Here is a 12,427-nt window from a genome sequence, read left to right on the forward strand (position 1 = left end):
AAAATATTTCCATGTGGTAAGGATCAAGAAAATGTGTATCGTACTTGCTGTAAATGAACATATTTAAAAGTGTGTTTATTTTTGAATTATCTTTATAATTCCTCAGTTCCAATTGTTTCTAGTCTTCAGTGATTTCTAACTCTTAGCAAAAATCAAAAAGCAAAACTGAAATAAAATATTGAGTGGATGTTATGTGAGATTAATGGAAAAATAAAAATTAGTGATGTATCCTACATCTTATGAAGTGATGAGATGACGTGTATAATATCTAAAAATGCTTTAAATTAATTTTCTAAGACAATTACCATTAGATTTAAATCTTAAAAATTTCCCCTAGGTATTATTGAGTACTTTGAAAGTTCTCATTAAGTAATGGCTTGAGACTGAATAAGAAATTGCTCATTATATAATAGAATGAGAAAATACATAGTGTACTTTTGCATATTTTACAGCATGCATTATATTCAAGTGATACTTCCCACTTGACTACTAAAATATAAAAATTTTCACGTGGAGAACCCTTAAGTATGAGTCCCTTTATATCCTAAAAGTAAGTGGTGGCAGAACTTTCTTTTGTAGAGGTCTTTAGCTCCTTTTGCAGTTCATCTCATCTAAATCCAATCAACTAGAAGTTAAAGTTCTTCTGTAAAACTTTTATAAACTTATTCTTTCAATGACTGAAGTTAAAAAGAAAAAGAAAAATCTGTTCATTAGTCTGATGGACAGAGGCTGTAAGAGCTGGAAGGAGCCTCTGTGTTTGTTTTCTTCTTTCCCAGTAGACAGAAATAAAACGAAATTTTTAAGAATCTGATTTTAATTTTCTTAAGATTTCTTTAACAATTAAGTTAGATATCACTGATGTCTAAATTTAGGTGGAATAACTGCCATGTATATAATTCATATAAATTCTGAAACACATACAAAAGTGGACCGATGGTAATGTTCATTAGTTCAAATTAATGTAAAATATATATATATATAGGCATGTAAGATTAGACAGAAAGTAACACCAAGTTTACCTTACTCTTCCAACAGCTCTCAGTGAAATACAGTTTGATAACCAGAAGTCACAACAATTGTCTTCAGTGTTGTGATGTGGATTATCATCATTTTATTACCACTCGAGTTTTGTGAACCTTTGTGGTTTATAGTCCATGAAGATGATGATATCCAACTGAGAGTAAAAATATAAATATAAATCAGTTGCTATGAAACAACAGGAGCAAGGTTCACGTACTATAGCTGAAATTTGTGCTATTATGTATACTGAGAGAAATAATCAGGTAAAGAAATTCACCATTCTTTCCTGGTTAACTTTTATCCATAGAACCCAGATGATATTTAGCCAAATTTTGTTATAGCTAATACTTTGAGAGAGTTGATCTGCTCTCTTTCTTTGGAAGGTGAGGTGGGGGAAACAAGCCAAGCTGCATCTTCCCTGGCATTTTAAGGCATTCAATATGTTATGACAGTCACCAAAACACTTATTTCCATGTGCTAAAAGCTTCAGAGTTCAGTTTACTCAAATTCTTTATAAATCTATACAGATATTCCTATTAATTCACTGAGAGTTAGAATTTGCTCTAAAATATGTAGTCAAAACAACGTGTATTTCCTTGGTATTTTTCATACATAGGTTCTCTTTTCTTTATGCTTTCTAGGCTAGTTTCTGCTTTTAATAGAAAACAGATTAGCACAGTACGCCATGATCTAATCTTAAGGAAAAGACTTCACCTATCATTCCAACAGTCAAATTTGAATAGCCTGCCATGTGAACAAGATACAGTAACAAAACCAAAAGAAAACAAAATCCAGTTATTAGTATTCATTTTTATGTGTACTGCTGACAAGCTTTTTAATTTCAAATATTGTAGACATATAAGCCTTTTCAGTTTTTAATATAAATATTAAGATAATGGTGCCAAACTGTATGTCAACTGAAACCTGTATTTAAAAACACATCTTGGTCTGTTGATGCTAAGGTTTTTATTAAATTGAGATATGCAGCTGAATGTCTCTGTGTTTGAGATGGTTCTGTATGTTAGCACAGTGAAAAATAAATATTATTATGTACCTCACTGCAGAGATTACAAAGAGTTTTCCATTATGCTGTAGCAATAACAGAAAAGAAATCTCTCTAATTATATAATAATTTTTAAATATAGTAAGACTCATATGGATACTGTTTCTGGAAGAAACTGAATGCTATTTGACAGTCTTTTCTAAATGCTAGATGGAGTTAACATTTGCTTATATTTAAAGCATCTGATAGAATAATGACTGGTAAAAGCTATATATTTTCTTCATTTAAAATGATTTTAGAATGAAGAGGAATTTGTTCTTAATATTGTATTTTGATATTATAGGTAAGCACACTAGACTGGGTACGAGCTGAAAAAATGTATAACCTCTGTGAGGTTCTATTTAAAATTCACAAGGTAGGTTTCTGAACAATTACAATTATATTATACAGTAAAGAAAGCTTGCCTCTTCCTGTTTATGTTGAGATCAGTTTAATCTGTTAGGGGTAGCTGACATTCAGGTAGCTTATTTGTTGTAACAAAACCTTTTTGCAATGGCTGTTGCAGTGTAATAGAATCAATAGAATCTGGAAAATGGATTAAAGCTCCAAGTGATCAACTTCCTTAAGTTCTCCCAAACTGAAGAGTAATTTTTTCCATGTGAGCATCAAATATGAAATATTGATGAGACAATCAGACAATCATAATGAAACTGGATAATGTTATTTTCCTAGTAGCTTAGATTTTTAACTGAATGTATTGCAGAATGTTTTCTTCATGAAGATGCTTTTATTTGAGTAATAAGAAGTATACAATTCTGCCATTCTTATATCATTCATAATTTGATAATATCACGGTTTTTACTGTAAAAGGGTCAACGATGTTCTTTTGTGTACCATAAATTTGTTTATTTCTACCACCATCTAGAGATAATGTCATATTTCTGTTTAGAGCAAACCCTATTGGTCTGTTTAAGTAATTGACTTACAAGAGATATTTTCAAAGCAGTTGCATCAGATTGGTTAATATAGTTCTCTACCAGCTAATCAATAAGAACTTTGCAGGCAAGATAGAGCTAGATAAAAGGTATTCCTAAGAAAGTAAAACCGAAAACTTTCTCAAGGAAGAAAAAAGAAAATCATTTCCCATGAGATTTTGTTTCATTGAGAAATTTCAGACAAGCTGTAGTTCTCACCAGCTGCTGTCTGTCTCTGATGTTCCCCATTTGAGAGTGTACTTACGTTGTAGAGAAGGAATGTTGCCATGTTACTGGTACAGACTGAACTGCTTACTTAAGGGAGTACTTCTTGTGAAAGCTTTTCTGTCACCACACAGTTAATTGGGTCAGCATACAGAAGGAAAGACTTGACAGTAACATTCCTCCCTGTACAAACAAAGGGTGTTGTTACCCATTCCTCTAAATGACCAAATTGTTTGGATATGGGGTGACGGAGTTTCCATGTCCTGGCTGCTCAAACTGCTTGTCCCAGACTGACTTTCCACAGCAGTATTATGTTTCCTACATCAATTTTGAGGATTGTAATTTAAAAGTAAATAAATTGTAAACACAATGAAGTTACAAACAATCGAGTAAGATGCACATGGACAAAAACAAAAAACCAACAAAAAAAACCAAAACAAAACAAAACAAAAAAAACAACAATAACACACACACACAAAAACAAAAAAAAAATTAAAAAAAAAACAGCTCTCAACCTTGCATTGAGTTGTGTCAGCTCTGTTAACTGGCTGGTAAAAAAGCCTGATGTCAGATGCCAGTCTTAGAGCTGTAAGCGAAAATTTGGCAGTTCCATCCCATCAGTGTCTGCTTTTACTCTTGTAAGCCTTCTTTCACTGAGAGAAGGGGTAATTCCATTTTCTGACAGAAGTGAGAATCATAGAATCATAGAATTACCCAGGTTGGAAAAGATCTCGAAGATCATCATGTCCAACCGCAGCCTAACTCTAACAACCCTATGCTAAATCATATCCCTGAGCACCACATCCGAACAGCTCTTAAACACATCTAGGCAATTCTACCACCTCCCTGGGGAGCCTGTTCCAGTACTTAACTACCCTTTCTGTAAAGAAGTGTTTCCTAACGTCCACCCTAAACTTACCTTGGCACAACTTGAGGCCATTTCCCCTTGTCCTTTCACTTGTCACCAGTGAGAAGAGACTTGCCCCACTCTCACTGTAAGCACCTTAAGAGAGAGGGAAGGGTCTTGGCCACTGACTTATCAAGAGTCTGACACTCCTGGAGTTCCAGACAAGAGCTGAGCTCCAGAGCACAGGCGCTCAGCCAGGAGCTCAGTGCCGCTTTTGTGGATGTAGCATTAGGTTAATGGGACCATTACTGATCATGGGTATGTGTGGACTGATCCTGACCTTTGCTGAGACAGCAGCAAAGAGCAGAGAATCTAACCCTGATTTTTAATTCTGTCTTATTAGATTTTCTTAAAATTTGCATTTTTCCAGATAGATAATTTGGGCAACAACTAAACAAATACTCATAACTTTTGAAAAGGTTTTTCACTGCTGTTGGTTTTGCTTTTGCATTTCTCTCCTTGAAATGTTACTACTGATTTGAAAGCCACCCCTTTTTAATATTCTGGTAATTTCAAGGATAGTTTATCCTTAAATCACATTCTGTGATACTTTTTCATTAAGAAAAGGAAATGGGAAGTAAACTACTGGAGATTCAACTCTTTAATGTTCTTGACATTTTAATAAATTAATGTTTAATTGCTAGTCTTCATGAATACATTAACTAAAGTGCAAAAGCTCAAATTCAACACTTTAACCAATTTTTCTGTTGATTCTTTGACATAAATGACGATGAAGCAAACTGAACAAATCCAAAAAGATGGAAGAAGCCTTAAGAGATTAGAGTTTCTACATTATAGACTGAAAGGTAGATTTTATGTTCTAAAAAATTAGAGATTGGGACTGTGTCTTCAAGGGTTTTCAGGAGCTGGTTAGAACTACTGCAAAGCCATGATGAAGAGTGCTTTTCTATTTTTAAAGGAAGGTACACTTGTTACTAAACTGTAAGCATCTCACCTGTGTTTATTAAGCAACAAGAGTTAAAAATGGAAAATAAGCATCCAATTTGGAAAGGGCATCTTATAACCAAAATTTTGCTGTATTTTTGGATTATGTGTGTATACATACATATAAATACATACTTTAATTCACATAGATATGCAAATATGTGAATTAAAATTCATATACATGAACATTTAATGGTTAGAACCAGGTGACTGAAAGTGTAATCCCATTATCACATGAATTTCCTCCTGAATTTGCTTCATAGTCTGTATTTACTTGGACTATTAATGAAAAACAGTATATAACATTAGATATATTTTTAAAATTAACCTGTCTTAAAAACATTTGATTTTCTTTTATTGCACACTTCTAAATACAAAAATATAAAACAAAAATATATTAGCCTAACAGCCATGATGAGTACTACTGAGTGTTGAAGTAGATGTAGGCTTATTACCTGTTACTCCATGGGTACTGAATATGAATTGACATGCTTTACTTTATTCAGTTTCCTTTTTACCAGTGCAAAGGTATCAGAAAGTAGCTTTCAACCACTTATAGACTGTTCTCTCCTATGGTAGCTGTAGGGTCTTTTTTTAGCAACAGTCTCATGTACTCTGGTACAATTATGTATTGCCTCTGAGGTATCCCTTCAAATATCCATAATTTAACAGATTAGTTTAGATATGCCAGCTTAATGTTATTCAGTAATTCACCAGTACAAACAAAATTTTCTGTTCCCATATGAGTTATTTTAATCCTTTTTATGAATACAAGAGCAGTACACAGGGAAGGTTGTACTGATGAATCATTTGTTTTCTCTACTTTTTATTACTAAAAGTGGATCTTCAGTTCTGTCCTGTGAAGTTGGTTGTTTGTGCATCTAGAACAGAAAGATGCAAGACCCTGTACTTTTAAACATTTGTCTTACACATACCAATGTATTTTAGGTGACATTTGGATGCTCAAATCCCAGTTGTCTGCTTGTTTTCATGTGCATAGAATTTCCAAGCTCTGGTAGGCTATGATATAGTATTAGAACATTTCAAAAAAGAAGTTTGAAGTCTAAAGAATCTTTGACTATGAGATTCTAGGACTTAGATACCACTACAGAGCTTCATTCTGATCTTTTCAAAGCCAGCTACATCCACTTCAGCATTACTGCTTTTACCTCAGATCTGCTTAACCTGAGTCAGTTCTCCCACCTTTGACTCAGAGTGCTAGAGAAATAAAATTCTGATTGCAAGTGATTTTACAGGATGATTCCATTTGTAAATTCTTTCATGGTTTTTGATCTTATTTGCTCCATGTCAGAATAGAGAAGTGGAGGTGGGAAAACACCCAGATAAATAGAAATAGAAATTAAAATATATATTTGTGGAACAATTGTCATTTGAAAGTACTCAACTGTAAAAGCTTTTAATTTAGTTTTGCTTTTCTCATCTGAAAAATTTTGAGAAGTTTCATGTGAGATTTTGTTTTCCATTACAAAGATTTCTTTTAAAAGGATATTTGTTATGATGAAAGACTGATGTGTAATTCATCATATTCTTCATCCTGAAGATGATGGTAGGATCCCATTTCAGTCCACTTGTAGTTAGCAGAGCAGCAATGGAAGCTATCAGGGGATATTTGAAAGCTCACATCACTGTTTCCTAAATGAGCCCTTGTGTGCTTGGTAGAGTACTTCATTCCTGGGTGTTTAGGAGATTGAAATCCAGTTGGAATGCAGTGGTTATATTTGTCTGTAAGAGATAGACATCTCTTTAAGTGTATTCAAAAAATTAAGAAATTTTGTTCCTTCTCACTCTAAACAGCCTATTGTACAAACTCCTTTTATACTGTGTATGTGTCGCTTAGATGTTTTACAGTAATTTTGAACTGATTACCTACTTCAAGGTTAAGTGAATTAAAACCAATGAGAGAATTTTGTAAATATTGCTTAATTGTCAGAATGTTTCTTCAAGATAATTATTAATTTAATAACAACATATCAAAGTACCCACTACTTACAAAAGGCAATGTTGCTTTAACTGTTTTGCTAGATGAAGAATCACATACTGAAACATATCTTTCAGCTCTGGCTTGCTGATGATTGCTGGCTACAAGCAAACTTGTACTTTGGTATTCATCAGGACTTCAGTTTTGAAGACCACAGGCCCTATAGTTTCAGTGTTATGGTTGGACATGGCAAGAGTCATTGTTTCAATGTAGAGCTGGGCAGCGAGTTGGCAGTTTGGGAGAAATCATTTCAAAGAGCAATTTTCATGGAAGTTCAAAGAACTGGGGTAAGTAATGAAAAATTTAAATCCTAAGTATAAAATATATTTATATAATATATATGTACAATAATTGCATGAGATTGATGAGCTCCATTAATGGGAATCTGAATACATTTTAACACATAGAAGGGTTCTAAAAGCTTCATCAGAGAAATGTTTATCTATCCATGCCCATGTAATAACAATCTGTGAGTATATAATGTTTGGAAATTAGAATTTTCAAGTATATGAGTTTACCTTGATTACAAAAAAAAATGGAAATTAATACATTTTATTACTGAAATACAAATTTTGGGGGGAGGTTCTTTAGACTGCTTTAAACATTTTCTTCCATAAAGCTTATTTCTACTTACCTAAATGGAATTTAAAATTTGTTGCTTTGCATTATGGTTCTATTTAAAAATACATATATAAATTGTTTGCTTTTATGGCATTAATTGAAAATTAGGGCTGACTTTGTTAACACTGGAAAAATTTGAAGAATCAGAGTAAAAGAAGAAAGTTAGTCACATTAATAAATTGATCAAATAACACAGTGGATTATCACTTTTTACTGCCTAGTAAAATTCTCTAAACACAATTACTTTTTAGACCTGAGTGTGCATTCCTTGTTAGGTAGTTTGATATTTAACATTAACGTAGCTGGTATAGATGCATAAATATGTGTCTTTTAACATGGCACTGATTACACTTCCATTAGAATCAGTGAGGTTAAATAATCTAGATAAGAAAGTCACATCATAGAATCCTAGAATGGCTTAAGAAAGGACCTTAAAGAACATGTAATTCCTAACCCCCTGTCATGGACAGGGTTGCCACCCACTGGATCAGGCTGCTCAGGACCCCATGCAATCTAACCTTGAACACTTCCAGGGATAGGGCACCCACAGCTTCTCTGGGCAACCTTTACCAGTGCCTCACCACCCTCTCAATAAAGAATTTCCTCCTAACATGTAGCCAGCCCCAATAGACTTGTACACATTCAATCTTGTGAGGCAGTCTCTAACTTTATCTGCTTTTAAGAGGGATTTTTCTTCCTCTGAACCCCACCTAGAAGTTCAGATGTGAGAGGTGTGGGAAGCATGATAACCAATGAAGACTGAAACAAGGAACTCAGACTTTTCCATATCTATTGAAGCCAGTTCTCCCTTCTCATTTCTCAGAGGGGTATATAATACCAATAATTCCTTAATAAGTCCTTAAGCTGGAAATTCTCCTTCCTTAAGAGTTTTGACTCTATTCTTTGCCAGGCTCACGTTCCTAGAGATCATGGCCTCAACCACAGCATAGTCACTACAGCCCAGGAATGATTGCACTCACCCTAAAGTGCATAGCTTCCTCCAACTAACACATAAAAAGGATGCAGTAAGACCATTTGATAGAGCAAATTCTCAGCTACAGAACTCTAATTTTTTAACATGGTCACTACCAATAGCTATGTATTTTCACTTGCAGTCATCAAGAACCTACATGCCACATGTAAAAATCTACTTCACTAGAGGTGACCTACTGTTGGTGTCAGCATTACTGAAAAGCATCACCCACCACCTCACTGTGCTCATACCCACTGTTTGATCTCCATAAACATTCAGTAAGAGTTTGTGAATGTGCTATTTTTCTCTCATAGGGGAATTCAGTTCCACAGCTTTGCTTCATACACACTTCAATGTCAGACGTTGTTGTGTCAGCTGCCCCTTTGCTCCTATCTGTCACACGGCAGCAAAATTAAACAGAATATTGATGGGAACCTTGAGTTTCTACTGCCATACCACCGACATCCACATTTGTCATTGTGGGTCAACATAATAAAATAGGAGGCATTTCTTTCAGAGCATAAACAATATAAAGGAAATATTTTGTGGTATGAGGACAGAGAAGATCTATTGATTTTGAGATAAGCTGTAATCCAAAGCACCTTGTGCTATTACATAGATAATTTACTTCCTAAATGAATGTATTCAAGCAAACAAGATCAGTGGTTTGAGAAAATATGGATTAAGAGTTTAGCCTTCTCTGGTCATAAACATATTTACATTATTTAGCATAAATAAAAGCATGATGTGATTTATGCTGATTGGTACGTACCCAGACAACCTAAAGATGTTTGTACAAGAAAGAGCAGTGTATCCCAGCATTGCATTAGCACAGCATTCAAGGAACAGGACTCCTAGCACAACTGTTGAATCAGGTCTTCTTAATTTCCAAGTCTCTGGAATCATAAAGGGAGTTGCAAGCACTCTCTTAGAACACTTCCAATTGTCTCTTTGGAGTGATGGCTTGTCTAAAAATGATTTTGTTATGGTGATGCCATCCCTTCTATTATTCTGAAAAGGAATACAGGAAAAGGAATTCCTTTTCAAAGGAAATGATTCTTCCTGAAAAGCTCCTGGGCATCAAGGAGGGAATCATAATGCTGGTTACACATAAAATATTTTCTTATGTGGAATCTTCAAATAATTATGATACATCTCTTTGAACAACAAATAAATTACCCCACTTATCATGCATATAAAAGCAGATAATATATCATTAAAATTAAGTGCATTAAGTCTGGAGTAACTCATTCTGTCACTGATTCAATTTCTGAAGAGTTTATTGCTAAATCCCAAAACTTATTGTATTTCATTCTAACAATCTAAACATTTAGAGATATTTATTTGCTTATGCAGTGACCTTTTGTCATTTTAATCCAACAAACTGCTAGACAAATAGCTGCTAATATTAATATTTCTTCCAGACGTGGTTTAACCTATTTAACCTCCATTAGAGGCACTCATTTAAAAACATGATTATAATGCTTAAGTCTCCATGTGTGTGTTCTCATATTAATTTTCTTCCTCAGTTGTATATATTTATGTTTGCTGAAAACCTCCTTGCCAGTAGAATATAAAGTGCTGTGGTTACTCTCCAGCAGTGGAAAATCTTTTGGACTCCATTATTCTTTTTCTTCCTTCACAACATAAATTCTTCATGCTCTGGTTTTCAGACAGATGTTAAGAGCAGCACGAGTGAGCTGCAAATCAACATTACATAGATAAATCCCAGCAGCAGGGAGAGAATTGACATTTCAGTATTCAGGAAATTAATTGTTGTAACCTGTGGGTTAGATTGTCCATAAAAATTCTTTCTTTTGGATAAGGACCATAATTGCAGTAAAAAACTCATTTTTATTCATAAATGATTGGACAAGATACATGGTGGCAGTCGAATGTCACTGTGTCATTCTAGCCATTCTTATTTAAATGTGGTTTCATGCTATTAGCTTTTTATGGCCTTATGAATTTTGTCTTTGGCAAAGCTGTTTTTAACTGTATCCTCTACGTGTTCTTTGCTTTCAATGCTTTCATTAAAAATAGTACTTCTGAAATTAACCTGTCCTTAGTTTATGAAATCTTAATGTTCTATGATATATTCAAAAATATGATATTTTAAACATTTTCTTAAAAGCTGTTTTAAATGATAGGAAGAATGCAATAAAGCAGGAAGAAATTTCCCTCACAACATCACTTCATATTCAGCTGTCTTAAAGACATATTTCAAGTTGCAAATACATACAAGCAGAAGCCCAGCACAAAACTGACAAATTAAGTGATCATAAATAAATTAATCTACTTGCAGACAGTGACAGCAGGTGAAGTTCTTTAAATCTTTGTGCTAGAGATATCTGTATTTTCTTCATAGATAAGATATTGTAACTGATGGCATAACTTGGACAGATGGGGGCATTAGAAATGTAGGGAAATAGGAAGTTGGAAGGCAGAAAAAGCACTATTAAGAAGTATTTTCCTGAGGCTGATAATAAAAATCATCATAGTGGATAAAGGGAGATTGTGACATTTTCTCAATCACAACTAGAAATTATGTCATCTCTCACAAATTCCAGCAAGCAAGCCTTCTTGTCTCAGCTGACATCCTATTCTTTTGTGAAGAATGGTTGAGGGAACTGGGCTTCTTTAGCTTGGAGAAGGCACCAGGGAGATCTCATTGTGGCCTTCCAGTACTTGAAGGAAGCACATAAACAGGGTGGAACAGCTGTTTACAAGGGTGGATAGTGACAGGACAAGGGGAATGATTTTAAACTAAGACAGGAGAGGAGGTTAGGTCAGATATTAGGAGGAAATTTTTCACTCATTAGGTGGTGACACACTGGAACAGGTTGTGGATGCCCCATCCCTGGGGGCATTCAAAGCCAGGCTGAATGTGGCTTTGGGCCTGATCTGCTGGTTGGCAACCCTGCATGTAGCAGGGGTTTGAAACTGGATGGTCATTGTGGTCCTTTCCAACCCAGGCCATTCTGTGATTCTGCGATCTTCTATGATCCTCAACATTGGAGAACACTGTTAGATTAAGTCTTAAGTTGGTTTTTTTTTTTTAATTTTTATTTATTTATTATTTTGTAGTCTTCAAAAATAGAATCTATTGCTTTTGCTAGATTTCTTACTAATTCTTTGACATGTCAGGATATGCATGAAGTAGTTGAGGACAGGAGTATGAGTGCATTCCCATACATAAGGGATAGCAGTTGTAAAATTAATGTTTCTGGAGTGATACAGATCCCTCCTGTCAGAGAAATATGTTAAAAATAACAAAACAAAGCAATGAACATTTTTCTTGTAAATTATTTAAATCCATGTAGTGTGAATAATGTTTGGAAATCCAAAAACTGTATAATAAGCATAAACATGACATGTTTTCACTGTTAATAGCTGAGGTAACATCTATCTATTTCCCTGGATGTTTCATCTTTTTCTTTTATTTATTTATTTATTTATTTATTTATTTTGCTATGTATTTTCTTCATAGTGAGATTCTTAATGTTGAATGTGTAAGTGAGACTGGTTGACTGGTTCCATTGGACTCACGAGTGGTTGTTTATATTTATTCCTAGATAAATAGAAGAATGATTATTGGAAATAATTACGCATAAAAACCCAGAATTTTATTTCTGTAAGAATCGTACATGAAGCTTTCAATTTTCTTTCAAAAAAAATATTGTTGTACTAAAACTCCATGAGTAAAATACTCCTAAATGGTAGTAACACTTAAAACAGATGCAATTACTCAATTATTTTT

General features: G+C 34.1%; 1 protein-coding gene across 1 annotated transcript in view; it reads left to right on the forward strand.

The window, feature by feature from the left end:
* SNTG2 (syntrophin gamma 2) overlaps positions 1-12,427 on the forward strand; it is a 126,212-nt gene that overhangs the window by 93,765 nt on the left and 20,020 nt on the right. The window contains exons 13-14 of the mRNA XM_085542617.1: positions 2,367-2,438; positions 7,151-7,360. Of these exons, the coding sequence (XP_085398743.1) occupies positions 2,367-2,438; positions 7,151-7,360 (282 nt within the window). The remainder of the gene's footprint in view (positions 1-2,366; positions 2,439-7,150; positions 7,361-12,427) is intronic.

Source organism: Coturnix japonica, chromosome 3, assembly GCF_054131305.1.
Source record: "Coturnix japonica strain WE chromosome 3, WE-NBRP24, whole genome shotgun sequence".
Classification (NCBI taxonomy): Eukaryota; Metazoa; Chordata; class Aves; order Galliformes; family Phasianidae; genus Coturnix; species Coturnix japonica.